This window comes from Poromitra crassiceps (assembly GCF_964638095.1).
Source record: "Poromitra crassiceps genome assembly, chromosome: 14".
NCBI lineage: Eukaryota > Metazoa > Chordata > Actinopteri > Beryciformes > Melamphaidae > Poromitra > Poromitra crassiceps.
The window spans coordinates 31,555,690-31,576,506 of record NC_139633.1 but is presented as its reverse complement, the minus strand read 5'-3'; the positions used below and the strand labels follow the sequence as shown (position 1 = coordinate 31,576,506).

The window sequence follows — 20,817 nt, the reverse complement described above, 5'->3', positions numbered from 1 at the left end:
TCCTTACTCGTTCCTCAGTAACTACCCATTTTTTGTGTTACAGTATTATGAAGTGTTACCCTGCATACTGTGGCTCCACGACCAGGACACACCCTTGTCCGGCCAATTGTACCTGTAGGGACACTCGACCAAGGCAGTGCAGTGGTAACAACGGGGATGTGAACCTCGTATTGGTAGGTGAGGGAATAGACCGCTACGACCGGATATTACTTGATAAATAACACTATGGTTTTTTTATGTAAATTTCATTTTGCCTTGAAAAATGAAATTAAACCATTTGTCTTCATGTTAGAACCAGCCAACCACATCGACTCAGAGTCCCTCACAGATTTCAATCCCGCCTCAAGACCCATCTCTACTCCACTTCTCTTATATAACACATGGAAATTCTACCCGCATTTAAGTTAATTAGTTTATTCTCTTTTATAACGAAAAGGTAAAAAATAAGAATGCACAAAGACACGTGAACTTTTGTCATCATGGCCTTGGGTCAAAAATGGCCTCTGTAGGTTCACTAACATATGAGCCTCTTGTTAAAAGCTAGTGCTCATCATCAGTGCAGCATCAGTTTTCTCATCATCATTCTTGGTCTCTCCTTTGGCGCCACCTGTTGGCGTGACCTGTCGTTTTGGCAACTGCTGGTCTTTCATCTTCAACACATCCCACCTCTCAGGAAGCAGGCCTTTATTGAAGAGCAGAGAAGCCAGGTAGGAGACCAGCAAGATGGACGCTAACGCACACAGCATGCAGATGGTATTGACTGGAGCGCGTTGGACGTAAACACCATCCTCAAGAGTGCATCCTGGGAAGTGGAGGACAGTTGGTAGCCCTACCAGCGGCTCTCCAGACAACAGTCTTAACAACAGCCCCAGCAGAAAGCCCATAATGGCCCCGTAACCGTTGGAGATGTTGAAGAAAAGGACACAGACCAGTTGAGGGAAGGTAAGGATGTAGGTTAGCATTGACGCGATTAACCAAAACCCTGTGACGCTGTCGGTGACGTTGGTGAGCGATGTACCGACCAGACCCACAACTACCACAGTGACACGGATCACCCACTGGAGCTCTCTCTCTGAGGCCTGAAGGGAGAAGACATGTAATGAAGAAAAGTCCAAAGACATGCAGGTGAGTCAGGTGAGTCTGATTCCCATAATAGGTGTGAATGTGAGTCTGAGTGTGTTTGATGTAGTATTATGCCATGTATATTCGTCGCTGTCCGATGAAAACCACTTTTATGATTTTACTATAAATGGAATAGGCCATCCATTTTCCTCTATCTACTTTTTGACGTCTAAATGACCAATGAAGACATGTTTTATTGGGTAATCTATTTAAAGGGGGACTTTAAATAGGACATTTAAATATGTGACAAAACGCATGCTGCTTATTTGAAAAAACCTATGGGAAAAACCAAGAAAAGCCTGTCTCCTCTTGTCTCACTATACTCTTTGGCTGTGCTCAGGTAAGGAATTTTTTACCGGAAATCGACGCCATGACAATTTGCCCACCGCCTAAAAAAGAAGAATTATATGAGAGCTATAAAATCTTTATAAATATCAACAACTAGCCAATGCTGGTGGCCTGTATGGCAACAGCGTTGCTCAAAATGGTTGAAAGTTATATCAATTTGGTCATTCAGTGCCAAACTAATTTATTGCCATTGACTCCCATGTAACGATCGTTAACTCGAGCCACGGCTGCAGCAGAACACAAACCCAGGACAAAGCGCTCTGAACACGCTCTAATGTAATCACAATGGGAGATTTCTGCACGTTATTAACTTGTCCAACTTGTCCTCTACACCAGGGGTTCCCAACCTTTTTTGTGCCGCGGACCGGTAGATAGATGGAAAAAAAAAGTCACAGACCGGTTGTCAATTTTAATAAAGTTGTCGTACATACTTCCGGTATGACACTATTTATACGTCATGTCCGTCTACTGTCAGCACAATGCTGAGGAAGGCTTGTGCCGAAACGTCCATCATTGCTTGACTGCTGCTTTGAAGGTATTACAAAACCAAAAGGATTTATTTTGAGTGCTGGTTTTTCTGTCTTTCTTAAGACTGAATACTGACATCACAACCGTCTAATCTAATCGCCCCCCCGACACCCCCCCCCCCCCCCCCCGACACGCCCCCCGGCCCCCCCAAGTTCAGATGCGTTCCGCTGCCTATGTGTCATGGTGTTTTGGGGTCATTAAACCTGCATTCAGCGATGTTTTTGTGTTCAAATAAGTGTTAAATGGCTCTATATTCTGACAGCAATCACTGAAATAGTAGTCTGTAGTCCTGCAGGCTGGGCGGACGTATCTCCGCAACCGTAACTCGTAGAGACGCAGGGATTGGATTCGGGTTGAAAAAATACATATAATCCTTTACAGGGATCGCGATTGGACCTTCCGTTTCTTAGAAAATGTCAACGTTTCTCTGATTGGATCAAAATTGGCACCGACCTCAAACTATCCAATCAGAGAAAAGTTGACATTTTCTATGAAACGGAAGGTCCAATCGCGACCCCTTTAAAGGACTATATGTATTTTTTCACCCCGAATCCAATGCCGCCATCCCTGAGTCTCTAAGAGTTACGGAGTTGCGGAGATACTTATTTGAACACAAAAACATCGCTGAATGCAGCTTTAATAAACGATATTGATTCTGTTATTTTTCTATACTTTTTTTGGGTAGTGCTATTTTACATTAAAGTAAACGGGGAGAGGCCTAAAAGGGTGCGTGGCCTAATTGCCAATCTGATGTATAGTGCGAGACTGCTCATCCCCATGGCTATGACAGAGCCCCTCTCTCAGCCTGGGAGAGTGAGAGCTCTGCTGCTGTTGGTCCACGTGCCCCCGCAGCACAGCAGCACGAAGCTGCTCACCCCGGAGAACTTGCCTCAAACTCAGACTGATAATCCTGTAACATCATTTGAGCTTATTCAGGTAAGATATTAATACTGTAACGACACATTCAGCAAGAAACTGTCTATAATGAGAAGATGTGCCAACTTTGACAACGTGGTGTTCAGTATTTTAAGAACACAGCACTTTTTTTTTCATTTCCTGAAAAGGTGACGTTTTGGAGATGCGTAGTTTTCATCGGACAGCGACGATATGATCTAGTATGGTATATGACATGTTTGTGATGTAGTGTGGTGTGTGTATGACATGTATATGATCTAGTATGGTATATGACATGTGTGACAGAGCGTCTGGTCCCCAAAATATAATCAAGCTCGTGTCTAGTCAAAACAAACTTGTCACATCAACACAGTACGTCTTTGCACAGAAATCAATCCAGAAGTCTCAAAAGCGATGGGAGCGGCCTACCTTCACTGCATGGGGCGATGACATCTCAACAGCCCGGCTTGTATGGCCAACCCAATCGATAGTCTGGAGCTCCATCGGCAGCTCCCGTTCAGTAGGTTAGGGACTAGTGATGCGCGGGTCAGGATTTTTTAAGGCCCGCCCCAACCCAACCCGTCATTGGAGCCAACCCGCCCCGCCCAGCCCGTTAAAATATCTGAAAATTCCGAACCCAGCCCAACCCAGCAGCCCGCAATGGCCAATTTAATGTAATATGTCTCCGGACTCAGGAGGAGCACAGCGGAGCTTCCAAGGTGTGCAAAGTAGCTAATAACTCTGTCTCTCTCCCCCCTCTCTCTCACACACACACACAGAGACACTCACATGCTGCCTGCGCGACAACAGCTGTAGCCTACTATACTGCTCTGGATGAGTTGCGCTGCTGCTTTCATGTCGGTCTTTCTTCAATTAATCCATGGTCTTCAGCGTGACCGACTACGCTTCCCCAAAGTGCGGATGGCGTGACCGCAGTGTTTCAAATGGAGGTAGCAGGTATAGAGGTAGGCACTAGGCAGACTACAGAAACAGTTCTTATTCTTCCCCATTTATTGTAATTACATCATGCGCTCTCAATTGGCCATGTTGCAGTAGTAGTGCAGCAGGTGCGCACACGGCTTGCAGATACGGCTAGACTCGCTGTCTGATTTCTTTTAATTACCTCATGCGCTCTCAATTGTTCACAGCCTACTCACGTTGCAGTAAAGTTGACAAATAGATCACAGTCGAGTCCAGAACAGAAAATCTGCGGTGGCATTATATGGACACTTCAAATAATAATTACAGCGAATAATCCTTCCAAAATGTTTGTTTTGAGACCACATAGGCTACCTCATTGAAGTGTTCCTTTACTCCATGTAGCTATAGAGAGTGCAGCAGGAGTCTGTCTGATTGTGTGTACCTACGTGTGAGAGAGAGTTAACGTCTTTAAGGTTAATTACTCTGCGTGTTTCACTGCTCTAAATTATTTAATAATGTTGCTTTGTCACGTTCTGAGCCTGCCCCGCCCGCACCCAAGATATTTTCATCATTTGCCAACCCAGCCCGCCTGCGGGGCGGCCCAGCCCGCCGGACCCGGCGGGTTCTGGGTGACCCGCGCATCACTATTAGGGACACTAATTATAAAGAATAGTCTGACACACACACACTCACACCCACACACGTGGAAACAGAGGGAAAACTAGAGAAAGTGGACCACAGGAGCAATACATGCTTCCTGATCAGACTAACAGAATCAAATGGCAGAGCGGGCTTCGCGCGCCTGAAACCCATGGCTATAATCTCTAAGCCACTCCCACTTCCTGTTTGACTCTCTTGCAAAGACGTAGATTACAATATCATAATTGAACAAAGGGGTCCCTGACAAACACATGTCAATTTACATATCACTCTGTGACAACATGTTTGTGATGTAGTATGGTGTGTGACATGTTTGTGATGTAGTATGGTGTGTGTATGACATGTATATGATCTAGTATGGCATATGACATGTTTGTGATGTAGTCAGTGTGGTCAGTGTTGGGCAAGTTACTTTCAAAATGTAATATACTACATATTACTATTACTTAGTTACTAGTTACTTTACAATATTACTGTCTGTGTAGAGTAACTCATTACTTTTTACACTACTTTTGCATTACTTTCACCAAAACAACGGTGACATCACCACCCCGGCACCATCCCGAAAGATAATTTCAACTGCCTTGAAGTCAGTGTAAACAATCAAAAATTATGTTATTCTTTTCCTTTGTTATTTGTCATCTGAGAAAATGTGTCATCTAATAGTGGTTATTTGCATAAAAACACAGTTTGATTAGAAAATGATTGTATCTTTATTTAAAATGTGCTTCGAAAAAAAAAAAAAAATTGTAACTTGAGTTACTTGACAAAGTAACTGGTATAATATTACTGAAATCATATAAGTAATAAGTTGTATTACTGAGTCACTGCTAAAAGTAATATATTACATATAATATGTTACTTTTGTAATGAGTTACCCATGTGGTACAGTATATGCAGTGGTGGAAATGGTCAGGTTTAATCTGGGAACCCTACTTACGCAGGATGGGGGTCCCCGGAGACGGCGCGGCTCGCCCTGCCCGATATATATGGGATATAATTTCTGAATGCTTGACTGCTTTTTTTTATTATTGTTTTTACTCATTATACCATTACAGCTACGTAAAAATCTCTTACAAAAGTTACTTAAATAAGATTGCCGAGCTCTACTGATTATTTCCCCTCGATTTTATTCATGACAGACTTGATGGAACATTGATATTGACGGTGCTTATTCAGCTTCCAAATACATGTTCTACGACTATTCTCTGCTCCTTTCATGCTGCCCCCCTCTCCACTGATCTGCAAGACATTTTTAAGGGGAACCTGAGGATGAATGCCGTTCCCCCTCTCGTTCTCTCCGTTCCCTCTCAACGTTTACTCTGGGAACTCCGTTCCCAGGCATTCCCCCCCATTTCCACCACTGAGGATATGACATGTATATCATGTAGTATATGATGACATGTATATGATCTAGCATGGTATATGGTATGGTAGGCATCAGTGCCCCTGTGTGGACCAAGCACTGAATATGAAAGGCAGGGATTATATTGATGCACTGCAGCACTTAATCCTAATGTCTGATGTCATACAATGTTGTATGTGTTGTTCTGTTGATTGTTTAAATGTGTTTGTAATTATGAGAAACAGTGTCTTGGGACGCATGACAAATATCGGAATCTTCCGACATGAACTCTAATCTGACGTGTTTATGATGCAGCATGGTATATAGTATGGAATATGACATGTGATGTACGATGTTTCTCACCTGGGGCCTCAGAATGTTCTTGTAGATGTTGGAGGTGAAGATGGAGGCTGCAGACAGCAGGGCGGAGTCAGTCGATGACATCACAGCAGCGGCCACGGCTCCGATACCGATGATGGAGATGTAGGATGGGGTGAGGTGCTGCAGGATGAGGGGCAGGACTAGAGCCGCCTCCCCACGTTCAAATGGAGATGGAGAACCATAGGAAGTCAGGTTCCAGTCTGAGGACATGGACAGATTTGAAGCAAAGGGACAGGAATTCACTGTACAGCATCGATTTCCTAATACTTTGGATCAAAGTGCCTCTTTGGATGAAGGGAAGGTTTTTCAACCATCAGTATGAAGATATTGTGAGTAGCAGCTTAGCTGCTAATGAGTTTTTAATAAATGTATAGTTTAATTGTTGTAGTCTTATCAAGATTCAAGATTCAAGTTTATTATTTGTCCCAGAAGGGCAATTTGTGTGCAAGCAGATATAAAAAACATAGCGAATACATGAAACAAAAACATGGACAAATTAAAACAAACATGGAGCATGTGCAGCAGTTTTCCAGCAGAAATGGATCAAGTAAACACAGGATAAAAGTAAAGTAAAAACACACCTCAAGGGATCTGTACAATGTACTTAAAAGTAGTAAAGACACGTACAATGTACTTAAAAATAGTAAAAGACACGTACATGAACTTAAAAGTAATAAGAGTCCAGGACTATTTGAGCTCGCATAAATAGGTAGGTAAAAAATAAATAAAAATATATCTCGAATATAAAATATAAAGAATATTAGTAGCAGCAATAGTATCGTCACAATAGTTACATGTATGATTGTCTTTTCTCAAACTAAATCTAGTTAGTGCAAACTGACAAAGAAAACAGGCTCATTTTTACACACTTTCAAACGCTAGGTGTCCCCAAACTTTTGATGGGCAGAATCCCAAGCTTACAACCTCCCCTACCCTTAACCACCTCCTTAAAGGCCTAAACATGGTCGTCCGTCAGAGCTTCGCCTCGCCCTCCCCGTATGACGGCGGGTGGAGCGCCGTCCTACGGGGAGGGGGCCCCGTCGGCTGACGGGGGCTGCTCGAAAATGTGACTTCACGGCGACGATACGTGCGTGACGTCAGCTGCAGGAGAGTTGTGATTGGCCGTTGCCCTGGCTCATCGTCGTAAAGTCGCCTTTCAAAGCATGACGTTAGATTATAACGAACTAGTTGTGTGGCTTAGCCTTCCCAAATGTTGAGGGTCGTTTTTTAGAATTTAATACATAGAATTGGGAACGTTACATTCAATTTCATTCAGACTGCCTGGCACACAATCTCCGCCATTTTCACACGGAGCTTCCACAGGAGGAGGGAGGGTGGGGGGAGGGGGGGCGTAGTGGCGTCCGAGCATGTAGGGCTCGCTGGCGCCGCCAGACGGCGAGACGGCTCCAATTCGAGGCGGACGGACGACCATGTTTGGCCTTAACGCTTGCCACGCCCCCTCTCCCCTGTCCCTCCCTCACGCTCCCTCCCTCCCCTCTCTTACTAGACATGTTCATTGTTATCTGTATCTGGTGCCTGTTGCTTGTTTATTACTTTTGCTACTGCTGTTTATATCTGTTGGCTGTTGCTCGCTCCTATTTTTCTTGTTTTCCCGTGGACTCCTAATTGTCAGCATCTTTGGGTCATTGAAAAACGCCATATAAAATTAATTAATTATTATTATTATTAGAATATACATTTCCATGTTAATAAATTGTTCAAAGCTTGAACATCCTATTGTGTGTAAATCATGTATACCTGTAGATGCAGCCGTTGCCCCAATCAGAATAGGGGGGATTGCAAATATAACGACAAGGGCAGCCGCAACAAAGCAGCTGATCTTGGCGGTGGCTGATGAAGAAGCAGACAGCGTCCTCTGGTGGAACGTCTGATAGCCGAGATTACCCAAACTCTTCAAATCAAAGAAATGTCAAGTCAGTTCAAGTCAAGTGATTGAAGTCAAAGACATAGTTAGGCCCATTCTCTGTCAAGTCCTTTATGCAAGTGATACGTGTACTAGATACTTTCATGAGAATTAGTTGAAAAGTTTGAACCTAACTTTTGTACCTAACCAACATACCGGTAGTGCACATAAATCTGAATTTGGATGTGGCTCATCATTAGTGTTGAGCTACAATCAATAAACCGTTATTTATGAAGGACTTTCTAACTGCAATTAACATTTCCTTGATATTTCGTCTTACCAAGGAGAGGAGAGTGTCAACCCACATCCAGGCTCTCTCTGCCTCCAGGGTACCGATCCAGGGGGCCTGGAGGGTGTTGTTCAGGGCCGTCTGGGTGATGTCCAAGGAGATAGGATTCATCAAAGTAAATGGGACACACAGCCACTGCAAAGAGACAAGAAACATCTGACTCACCAACCACAGTTTCAAATAGCAGAATACAATTCTTCAAGCAGATCCAAGTTGTTCTCTCTGCCTGTGCTTTTCTGGAAATCACATAAAACAAAATGCATTTATGTTTCAAAAGTCATAAAAGTGATTCACGCTTGTGAAGATTATCCTGCTGAACACAAATGACTGCCCGCCTGGTCAGCCTGGTGACTTCCTCGATGAGATGAGTACCCTCTGTCTTTACTGAGGATGGCACTCACTCATTCTTCTGGGTGACTTCAACATCCAGCCGGTGACCCTGCAATCTCTGCCCTTCCTTAAAATGTTTTCTCATCCTTCGACCTCTCCCTCTCTCAATCTCCTCCGACTCACAAGGCAGGGAATGTGCTGGACCTGGTCTTCACCAGATCTTTCTGCACTGTTGCTCCTCTTTCTGTATCTGACCATCACTTTATAACTTTCTCCCTCCCCCTCCCCCTCTCCCTCCCAAACTCCCACCCATCATCCACTCACACTATCACCACCCGACGCAACCTAAAAGCTCTCACCTAACTCCTTCTCTTCTGTTGTCCTCTCCTTGCTTCCTTCAGCTGAGCAGTTCTCTCTCCTCTCCACTGAGGCCTCCACTATTCTTCTATCCTCTCTCTCTTCCTCCCTTGATTCTCTCTGCCCACTCACCTCTGAACCTGGCTGCTCAAATCCTCTCCTCCCTCTCCTTGGCTGTCTGAATCTCTGCGAGCTCATCAAACAGAGCTTCGGGCAGCTGAGAGGAATGGAGAAAATCACAGCACCCTGACAATCTCACTGCCTACTCCCTTATTCTATCCAACGTCATGTCTGGTTGGTGAACAGCAAAGACTTCCTTCTTCATCTCTGAAATCCAGTCTTCTGTCTCTTAACCACAGTAAATTGTTTTCCACCTTCTCCTCCCTTCCCTCTCCCTCCCTCTCAGCTGATGATTGTGTCACCTACTGTGCTTTGTTAAGAATGTGGACGACATTAGGTCTTCCTTCCATCATCCAGCCACTAACAACAGTACTCCTGACTCCAAACCTGCTTCTACTTATCAGGTCTAACCGAGCCACCTCCTGCCCCCTTGATCCCTTCCTCTCTTCTCCACTGACGTATCTCCCTTCCTCACTACCCTTACATCCTCTCTGTCCTCTGGTCTTGTTCTGGCTACTAGAGTCAAGTCTCTGCTGAAGAAACGTTCCCTTGGCCCTATGCTATCCAGAACTGTAGGCATGTCTCTCTTCACTCATTTCTATCCAAAACCCTTGAACGAGCAACTTTCTCTATATCACTGGTTCCCAAACTTTGGTCAGTCCGCCTGGTGCTCTTTTTTACCTTCCTCTTCCTCTACCTTGAGGAGTCCTGTAGGCTTGGAAATATCGCAATATCCGGGAAATATCACTATTTTGAAAATGTGCTCTCAAAGGCTGTAGCGGGCTCATTTTTAAAGTCAGAGTGAAGTTGGTTGTCTGGTATCATATGAAACTAGAAGACCTAATGCATCGATTGGTACCAACCGTGTCATACTACCTTGTCGCGAAGGTGGCTAAATAACACTCCAAAGTTAGGCTAAATTTGGGCAAGGGGAAAAAAACATTTTCAAATGGGTCCTCTTTTTCACAGCCTAATGTTGGCGTGTGTGTGTGTGTGTGTGTGTGTGTGTGTGTGTGTGTGTGTGTGTGTGTGTGTGTGTGTGTGTGTGTGTGTGTGTGTGTGTGTGTGTGTGTGTGCGCGCGCGCGCGCGTGCGTGCGTGCAGTGAACCAGTAACCTTATATTGTTATTTAGCCTTTCTGATGCTATTGCATCGTTAAATCAGCTAATTTTATTTCATGCGGCAGGCTTGAAAAGACAGAGCTACTCTTCCCTCTCACAGACCTCTCCATCTGCATTGACTGTTACCCTCTTAAACTGCTAATAACCTCGGCTGATTCTGAACAACAACCAGCTGTCTAGCTCTGTCTACATGCGACTACATGCAGCGACTACGAGGGAAGCTACACAACTCCTGGTCCAGTCACTTTTCATCTCCCGCCTGGACTACTGCAACATTCTTCTGGCTGAGCTACCTTACAGCTCATTCAGCATGCTGTAATGTAATGTAATGTAATGTAATGTACAGCACAATATTTCCAGCTGAGTTGACATGAGTAAGATTAAGTCGATTGGAGGTTTTAAATGTCAGTTTTGCTAAATTTTCAGTTGATCGCCCATGCCTACGTACAGTATGCGGATTTACAAGAACGGTACCTTTCCATTCGGCATTATTCTATCAAAATTGAAAATAAAATATTGGAAGAAAAAAATACATTTACATTTGGCAAGCTTGAGGATACAGTACATCAGTGATACTCAATTTGCGGCCCGGGGGCCATATGTGGCCCGCGATAGGGTACCGAGTGGCCCCCCAACCATTTTCTAATTCACAATTAAAACTAACGTTAAATAAAGTTTGACTGAGCTCCAGCTAAATTGTCAAATATCGCCACCTGCTCGCCGCTCAGGCACTTATATGTATACAGTAACTATCCTGCGCAAAATTGTCAGACTAAACTCAGGGTGGCACCCCCAAAAAATGACAATACGCTACAGAAAAATGTATATTATTATTGTTTATTAACTGGCCCCTGGCCTCCTGTCATTTTGCAGAAGTGGCCCCCGAGCAAAGCAGGTTGAATATCCCTGCAGTACATTGTCTCTCAAGTCACCTCCGAATGTGATGAAGTTATTTTATACTATGCAATTTCAGTAGTTTGCTACATGTGACATTGCAGCAACGTTCCAGCAACCACTCTGTTAGTAGGGATTTGCACGTTTACTTGCAGCATTTCTGATTTTTACACTTTTTTCAACCAACTGTGGCATTCCTAGAGTAAGTAGGGGTGAAGTATCTTGCTCATGGGGATGAGGATTCAAACCTAGCACAGGATGACTTGGGCAACACTATGAAACCTGGATTGAAGCAAACTCACCAAGCTGATAAATATAAGAATGAGCTGTATGATGTCTGTGTAGGCCACAGAGTAGAGACCTCCCATCAGTGTGTAGGTAATGGCCACTGCAGCGGAGATCCAGATGCTTACAGTGTAGGACAAGTCCAGAATCACGCTCATGGTTGCACCTATAAAACACACACACGCGCGCGCGTACACACACACACACGCACGCACACACACACACACACACACACACACACACACACACACACACACACACACACACACACTTATATATATATATATATTAGAGATGCGCGGATGAGCTTTTATGCCATCCTAATCCGCGTGTAACCAACCGCCCGCCATAAATCCAATTATTTTATACTATTTATAGATCCGCGCCTGCCACGCTGCCATTGCGGTGCGATCGCTGCAGTCCAAGACTCCAAATAAACTTCCATGCTGTATTATGTCCAGTCCACCACTTGCCCTCATGTAGCTTACTCGGCTAACGCTATAGCTTTAAGTTTAGTTTACTGGATTGCCTCATTGTATGGGAAAATACGAACACGGCTTCTCAGCGGAGACTCCTCTTTGAGGGTGACATCATTGATGGACCAAAAGTGGTTTTGTTTACGTTTACCACTGCCGTGAGTCCTTTAGGGATCCTACAATTAATAGGCGACTAAGAGGCGACTAAGAATGTGCCTGACGAAAAATTTAGCTTAAAATACTGTTGGAGAAAAATATCATATCTATCAAATACGTTCATCGACTAGAGAACGTAATTAATAATACGTTCATAGACTAGAGAACTTAATTCATATTATTTTTCCTCATTAATGATACATCGTTTCAACCGCCCGCAACCCATCCGCTATTAATCAGAATGTTTATTTTTATGATCCGGCCCGCCCAACAAGAGTGAATATTACCAACAGAAGAATATTGCAGGGGATTTTGGCACATTTTTTGGGGGGCGCTACCCACACGGTTAGCTGTGTTGCTCATTCCACAAATTCCAAATTCCACAGATTAATCAAGCTTTCCAACGATATAAAATACAATACCAATTGGTATTATTAAAGGGGAGAAATAATCGACCGAAATAACGTTTCCGAACTTTTTTTGAGGAGTTTATGTGAAACTGACAAATGGACCAAAATACATTACTATCACTTACTTACTTACTTACTTAGTTAGGCTACTAGAGTGACATATTCTCGACTGAATAAACTTGATCAATACATATTTACATGAGGCCTTTTCACCAGCTGGCTACTTAGTGCTCAGTGGAGTGGTTATAAATGGACTGTGGTGCTTCTTCTGGAGTGGAGAAGGTGTCAGTGCAGTGGTTCGTGTTGTCTTGGTTTTTGTGTTTTATACTTTATTCTGATCTGATGGCTCTTCGATTAACCCATTGATACCTGATGCAGCATTTGCATGTATATCCCTCATTTGTGTGTGTATCCCTTTAAGACGTGGTTTGCGGTCTTAAAGGGATACACACACAAATGCTGCATCAGGTATCAATGGGGTAAGAGATTGATCCCTGCTGTCTTATTCTGTTTAAGTTTTCAATAAAATGTGCATTACAAAAAAAATACTTCTGTAATTTCCAAGCTGATGTAAACTCCAGGAGAGCCAGAAGAATGCCAATCTGCTCAATCTTGAAAAGACAGAGCTACTCTTCCTCCCATGCAGTGAAAGACCGCCCTCACAGACCTCTCCATTGACAACACTACTGTGTTAGCTTCTTAATCTGCTAAGAACCTCGGGGTGATCCTGGACAACCAGCTGTCCAGCTCTGTCTACATTGCAGCGACTAGCATCTCCTGTAGGTTCTCCCTGTACAACCTTGGCCAAATCCGACCGTTTCTCACGAGGGAAGCGACGCAACTCCTGGGCCAGGCACTTGTCATCTCCCGCCTGGACTACTGCAACGTTCTTCTGGCTGGGCTACCTGCCTCGGCCATCAGACCATTGCAGCTCATTTTAGAACGTTGCAGCCCGTCTGGTGTTCAACCATTGAAAGCACAATAGATCTGGATATACTGAGCTGATTGGGATTTGATATCAGAAAATGAGGCTTGAATCTCCCGCTTCCTGCTCATCGTTGATTGGTTGAATCGATTAATTCTACACGGAAGTATGGGGAGAGGGGACGGCTGCCCCTATCGGCTGCCAGGGGAGTTTCCGAATTTGTCGTAATGCATTATAGGTAGTCTGCTACTTTGGCTAATGCTAGCGGCTAACGTTACTTACTTTACATTGCAGTAAAACGGCACTGAATTACCAAATTGATTTAACTTTTAACCATTTCGAGTAACACTGTTTCCATACGGACCCCCAGCGTTGGTTAGTTGTTTATAACGTGACTATATTTATAATGTTTATAAAGTAGCCTACTCCGGTTTCTGTGGGCTGAATCCAATGGTCTGAATACAGAGAAGGCGTAAGGCTTTATCTAACGGTATAGATAATGTTAAATGGTCCGCCATATTATGAACGTTAGATGTATGGTATCTAAATAGCTACGTGTGTCTACTAACATTATTAAAATATCATAAAGTAACGCTGTTTTCTGATAATTTGCTTAACTATTACTTGTTATCTGATGCCTTGCGGCACATTGCTGCTTCTACCGGTCGGAAGTATTCCTGTTCTTATTATCCAATGTTTGTCGTCAATTTTCCTCGAAATGGGACTATAATTTAAAAAACGGAGCGTGTGAGAGCATGAAAAAGACTTGAAATTGTTTTTTCAGACCATAAACTAATTTGGAAAGTGTTTATTTAAGACATAGACCGAGAGAGAAGTCGGCTCGTTTCCCATAGAGTTGAATGCATGTTCCTGGGGAGTGCTACACAAACTGCGCCCCCCACTGGCCATTTGAAAGAATGCAATTTCCGCATAGGCCTCAAAAAGAGGGAGGCTGAATTGGGCACTGGGTTCAACAACCTAAATTCTCTGATGTCACGCCCCCTCTTCCGGTCCCTTCATGGCTTCCCATCTCGGCACGCATCAAATTCAAGGCGGTACTCCCCTACAGGGCAGTATTATTATTACATCAGCAGACAGTGTAGACTGGAACTCTGTGGCATTTATTACTGTGTGGTTAGACGTGGGGCATTTAGCCCATAGGCAAGAGGCCAATTATTCGCCAAAGACGCCCTCTAGAGGTCATTTCACAAAGCAACAGGCGTATGATCGACTGCCTGACCTGAATTTGTCATGCGTTCCTTTATCGCAAAATAACTGGGATGTGGAGGCTAAATGACATCACATCCGTTTTGTTAGCGTTCCATTTGCAGAAAACTTGAGCTGGGAAGTTCACTGTTCATTGGTCAGATCCAGTCGCTAGCCAGGCTAGCCATTGTTAGCAATAACAATTGACAACATGGCATTTCGCGGCATTTTGCGCACACAAACACTGCAGCCTCGTGTCCACACAGATAGAAGTTAGGCAGTGCTGTGTGTACAGCTGATTTAATGAGACACAAACAAAACAGAAGTGCTAAACAATACTACTACGATTACTACTACTGTTGTTGCGCGGCGCAGCCATCTTGGATTCTTTAGGGTGGGGCTGCTGAGGCTCCTACGAGTTTGGAATGGGAAATACCAGCTCTGGTGACGTCACCGCCCAGCTCATGACCTTTGAAGTCGTAAGATTACCAGTCCCCAGTTATAAAGGAATGCACGATAAATAATGAAGATGAAGTACCTTGTGTTATTTGACCCTTGTGTGCGTGTGTGTGCATGTGTGTGTGCAGGGCCGGCCCTAGCCATCTGGGGGCCCTAAGCAGGATATAGATCAGGGGCCCCCTCCCAGGGGGGTGCTGCCCGCTAGGGCAGCGCCGAAGAAAATTTGACGTTTTTGGACTTTTAGCCATATTTAGAAGAATATTTAAAACAAACAAACATGACAATGACGCTTGTTTGTAGCCCTATCAGTGTCAAGCAAGCGTGTAGAACCCAGCAGCCATAGGGGTTGCCAGGTCAGTTAAACCAGGGGTTCCCAACCTTTTTTGTGCCAAGGACTGGTAGATACATGCAGGACCGGTTGTCAATTTTAATGGTTTTAGTTACATATATATTTACTCACCAGGTGGCGACAAAAGGTAAATAACAGCCTTTTGTGTTGTATGTAGCCTACAGTATTTATGTTTTTGTTTAAACTACAAACATAAATAAACGTCAACCTATGTTTTAACTACCACACACAGCCTATAATATTATAGCCTATGTTTATTTAAAAAAAAAAAAAAAAAAAAAAAAATTGGGGGGGGGGGGGGGGGGGGGGGCGGCGGCCCCGTGTGTGTGCATGTGAGTGTGTGTGTGTGTGTGTGTGTGTGTGTGTGCATGCAGCATACATGAACCTGTTGTATTTGTTGGCATGTATATACATGCCTTAGGGTCCACTGCTTACATACCTAAACCCATAAGTGTTGAAGCCACCCAGAGGATGTCATTTAGAACTGAAGTCATCGACAGAACAGCCGTTGGTACTTTTCCATACTTGATCTGGAAAGGATCCATCATGGTCACATATTTTCTGTCTCTCATCGGCCCGGCAAAGAAAAGACCACCTAATAAAACAAAGACATATTTGTATTCTGTTAACAAGATAGATCGCCTACAGCTATTATTGTGACCACATTTATTGTTGTTGAAACATATTTTTTGTCTTTCTTTCTTGTCTTTAGGATTAGATTAGGAAGGAATCAGTAATGATGTTACAATCTCTCCTTTTTTAGTTTATTTAGTTTATTTTGAACATGTTGTTAAAAAAAGACAAATAAAAACATGTACATTTAAGTACAATTCAAGAAACAAAACAAACAAAATCAAATGATCAAGCATATCTTTCAAGAAAGAAAAATCCAGTACATAATTCAAATGAAGATTTCCATGTTCAAAAAGGAGTAGGAAGAAGTTCAAAAACTTATCTAGTCCTACCCCTTTTTTTTTTTTTTTTTTTTCTTAATTATTTTTTTAATTTATTTTGTTAATCTTAAGTAATATAGTGTAGTTTAGTAAATAATATATAATACAATAACATAAATATTAATTATATAGCTATGTATATGTGCATACATACCTGTACACATACATATACTGTAAGTACACACAAATATACATACATTTCAGCTGTCCCTTACCAGAGTCGATGGTTGACGTGCCAAACAAGTCAAGCCAATCAATAACCCATTCAATGCAAACATAATGTATAACCCCGAGACCAATACAGTCAGGTCAACAACAAGCAAATCACCTCGAGTCCTTCTCATATCCATTAAGTACACCAATTTTAAAAAGTCTTTTGAATTTCATGATTGTCTCACATGTTTTCATCTCTTCACTGCAGCTGTTCCACAGATTCACTCCTTTAGTTGTGATGCAGTGATGTTTAGCGTTAGTACGCACAATTTGTTTTTTAAAGATAGATTTTGGTGAGTGACTCCATCGTAACCACAGTGGTAACCAACCCCCAAACACTCTGTGGCAGGCCTAAGTTGATCTGATGTAGACCAGTGTTGGGCAAGTTACTTTCAAAATGTAATATACTACATATTACTACTTTCATTTGAAAGTAATACGTTACTTTACAATTGTTGTGTAGAATGGAATTTCACCACTCCTCATCTGCATTATAACGATTCAAACAGCTTATATAAACCAAATTGAATGAAGCCAAGTCTCAATGTACACATTTTGGTATGTCATACAGAGTCCGAAATATTCAGTGGCGATGTCACAATTTGACATACGCTTTATAGTTAAAGGAAGGCAGAGAGAAACAGAGAAAGGAGGGGAGATGACTTGACTTGGAGCCTGTCTGTATCAGCGAGGTCAACCTCATGCAGTGGGTGAAAGTTTGTTTTGACCTCCATGTGCTGTGGAGCAGAGGGTGAAGAAATCTCCTCCTATGTAGGTGTACACATACCATTAATTATGTGTATGCAATTATAGCGTATTGATTAGGAAATGCCAATGGAACTTAAATTTTCTACAACAACATTAGTGCCTGTGTAGAGTAACTTGTTACTTATTATTACACTTTTGCATTGCTTTCACCAAAACAACAGCAGTAGCAGAATGACATCGCCGCCCTGGAACCATCCCGAAAAATAATTTCAACCGTTTTGAAGTCAGTGTAAACCGTCCAAAATTCTAAATGTTATGCTTTTCCTTTGTTATTGTCATCTATAGTGGTTATTTGCATAAAACACACAATTTGATGAGGAAATGATTGTATCTTTATTTAAATATGTGCTTTGATTCAAAAGAAGTAACTCAATTTGTAACTTGTGGTACTTGACAAAGTAACTGGTATAATATGACTGAAAACCTATTGGCAATAAGTTATATTACTGAGTTACTGCTAAAAGTAATATATTACATGTAATATGTTACTTTTGTAATGAGTTACCCCCCCAACACTGATGTAGACAGACTCACCGAGAATAAAACAGATGAGCGTTCCTGCAGGGTAGTTGATAGCCCAGATTAAGCCTGAAGAGGGGGTGTAAATCGCCTCTGCTATTCCAATAATGAAGCCTCCTCCAATCCATGTTGCTGAAGGATAACCACACACACACACACACACACACACACACACACACACACACACACACACACACACACACACACACACTATAAAAACATTTGATAAGGCAGATTTGAGATCAAATAATGAGTTAAGTACAACAACTATTGACAATACTTCCATGTTCTAAGTACTTTCAAATGGAGGGATAGCATAATAAAAGCTTTTTTGGCTAGCTCAGTGCGCAAACGTGGAACAACAGAAGCAGAATATCTTGTGAGCACAGGCTATATTGGCCTTGGTTTCTAAAGAGGTATACACAAAGAGAGATCAAACTCAACCAATGGGTACGCCTGCATACATCCAGAGACGTCCAATCAGCTTGTGCATGTACAACGTACAAACGTGTAAGAGGGGGGTTTTCAAAGTCTGAGACTGTGGTCCTGCCCCCATACAAAGCTTGGAAAAAGTAGCACCCCTCTCTCATGTCCAGGAATATACTAAATCCTATGAAATACACATTTTGTATAAACTGTAAATACTTTACAGTTTGGATAACTTAGTCAAAAAATAAAAAATAAAATAACATACTGCTCATTGCAGTGTAAAGTGAAAAGTTGCACATGCAAAATGTTTTCTTGGCAGAAGTTTAAAAAGATACTTCATTAAAGCCCATTGATTTTTTTAAAGACATTTAGTAACTTGTGGATCATGAAATTTACATAATATATATATATTTTTATATCCAATGCACTTAACAGGTGCATGATTCAAACCTGTACCAATTGATAGTGTTCTGTTACATCACCACACGGCCATTTTGGTAGGAAAACAACAGGTGATTGTGATCAATTAACAGGTGATTACAATCAAGTGACACTTACAGCCAATGAGCTGTGTGTATTGTAGCACCATATTGGTAGGAAAAAGGCTTGTGACATCATCGGAATACTATATTGTTGGTGCCATGCTCTACCCATGGAGGTAGCCTATACTTAGACCTATTTTTATTATTATTATTATTTTATAAAAGGCTATGAAAACATTCTAATGGAAACAAATTATGAACTCACCTGTCATGGTGAAGATTCCCACCACCAAGTTGATGTTTCTATTTGCCAGCAGAGTCACCTCCATTCTGTTGGCTTCACTCTTCTGTTCCTTTTTTGTTTTAAAGGAAGCCCAGATGCCGATACCAAGAACCAGCAGGTAGAAGAACACCATCACTATCACTCCTGGGACGTTGAGAGCCATGCTGGAGCCCACTTTTGTTTTGCAGATTAAAAAACAATTTGGTTGGAAGAATGATTTGCTCTACAGTCAGACTGGGTTTGTGACATACGTTGACCGTCCTTTCACCTATACTGCCTTATGATGAAGTGGAACATGTTTGACCTGTTCAGGTGGAAAAGTGCCTCGAGCTCCTTCATACCTTTACGAGGTTCAGAGGTTTACAACATGGTATGTAAATGGTGAAATATTGTCAGTTGTGCAATCCTCAGATGTTAAGCTGAGTTTCAAACACCTCACATGGATTTCACTTGGCTCTCTACGTTAAATTATCTTCTACTGTTCCAAGAGTGACCCTGATTAAACTGATTAAAGGCCAGCTGTATCTAAATCACATGGACAGTCTGGGTACTGTAGTGTCTACTGTCTAGCAGCCAAGGACAAGTCTGGAAATCAGAATATTGCATCCACCCCTCTGTAACTTTCCATTAGTCCCTCAAGCAAAAGTAGCAGCACAGTGAAAGACAGCAGAAGAGCCAGTGTAGCAGCACAGTGAAAGACAGCAGAAGAAGAGACAATGTAGCAGCACAGTGAAAGACAGCAGAGGAAGAAGAGACAGTGTAGCAGCACAGTGAAAGACAGCAGAAGAAGAGACAGTGTAGCAGCACAGTGAAAGACAGCAGAAGAAGAGACAGTGTAGCAGCACAGTGAAAGACAGCAGAAGAAGAGACAGTGTAGCAGCACAGTGAAAGACAGCAGAGGAAGAAGAGACAGTGTAGCAGCACAGTGAAAGACAGCAGAAGAAGAGACAGTGTAGCAGCACAGTGAAAGACAGCAGAGGAAGAAGAGACAGTGTAGCAGCACAGTGAAAGACAGCAGAGGAAGAAGAGACAGTGTAGCAGCACAGTGAAAGACAGCAGAGGAAGAAGAGACAGTGTAGCAGCACAGTGAAAGACAGCAGAAGAAGAGACAGTGTAGCAGCACAGTGAAAGACAGCAGAGGAAGAAGAGACAGTGTAGCAGCACAGTGAAAGACAGCAGAAGAAGAAGAGACAGTGTAGCAGCACCAAATAACTTTTATGGAAAGAAATGACAGCTCCATATTGCCCCATTGCAACATCAGCGCCCAGCAGCCTCCGCCATTTTTTATTTTTGGAAGCGTGACAGCGCCAAAAGAACCTCGCACAGGCTCGCAGTGGTCAGCTGCGGTAGCGCGGGCCCCTATAATCAGCCTCTCTAAACAGTAACTCAACGGGAGAACACTCTAAACTTTGGGGATTCACATCTTTTCCGGGCGTACTGCAAATCTTGATTGAAGTGGTGTAGTGCAGGGATGTAAAACAACAACCATATTGTGGAAACTAAGCAACATTTTTCGTTTTATTTGTTTAGTTTTTTCAAGATAAATAGCTAATGAAAAGGACCCGAGGTTCAACTCCCGTTGAGTTACTGTTTAGAGAGGCTGATTATAGGGGCCAGCGCTACCGCAGCTGACCACTGCGAGGCGCATTCTGTTTCCAAAAATGGCCGGAG

The 20,817-nt window shown here is 42.8% G+C and overlaps 1 protein-coding gene across 1 annotated transcript; it reads right to left on the bottom strand.

Annotated features, from left to right (window-relative positions):
* Positions 1-533: 533 nt before the first annotated feature.
* On the bottom strand, positions 534-19,309 carry LOC310789144 (high-affinity choline transporter 1-like; the record flags this gene model as incomplete). Its single annotated transcript, XM_083650737.1, has 8 exons — positions 534-1,079; positions 6,182-6,399; positions 7,958-8,111; positions 8,404-8,547; positions 11,536-11,684; positions 15,939-16,094; positions 17,968-18,084; positions 19,129-19,309. The coding sequence occupies 8 exons, from the start codon at positions 19,307-19,309 to the stop codon at positions 534-536; spliced, it is 1,665 nt and encodes a 554-aa protein (XP_083506863.1).
* Positions 19,310-20,817: the final 1,508 nt, after the last annotated feature.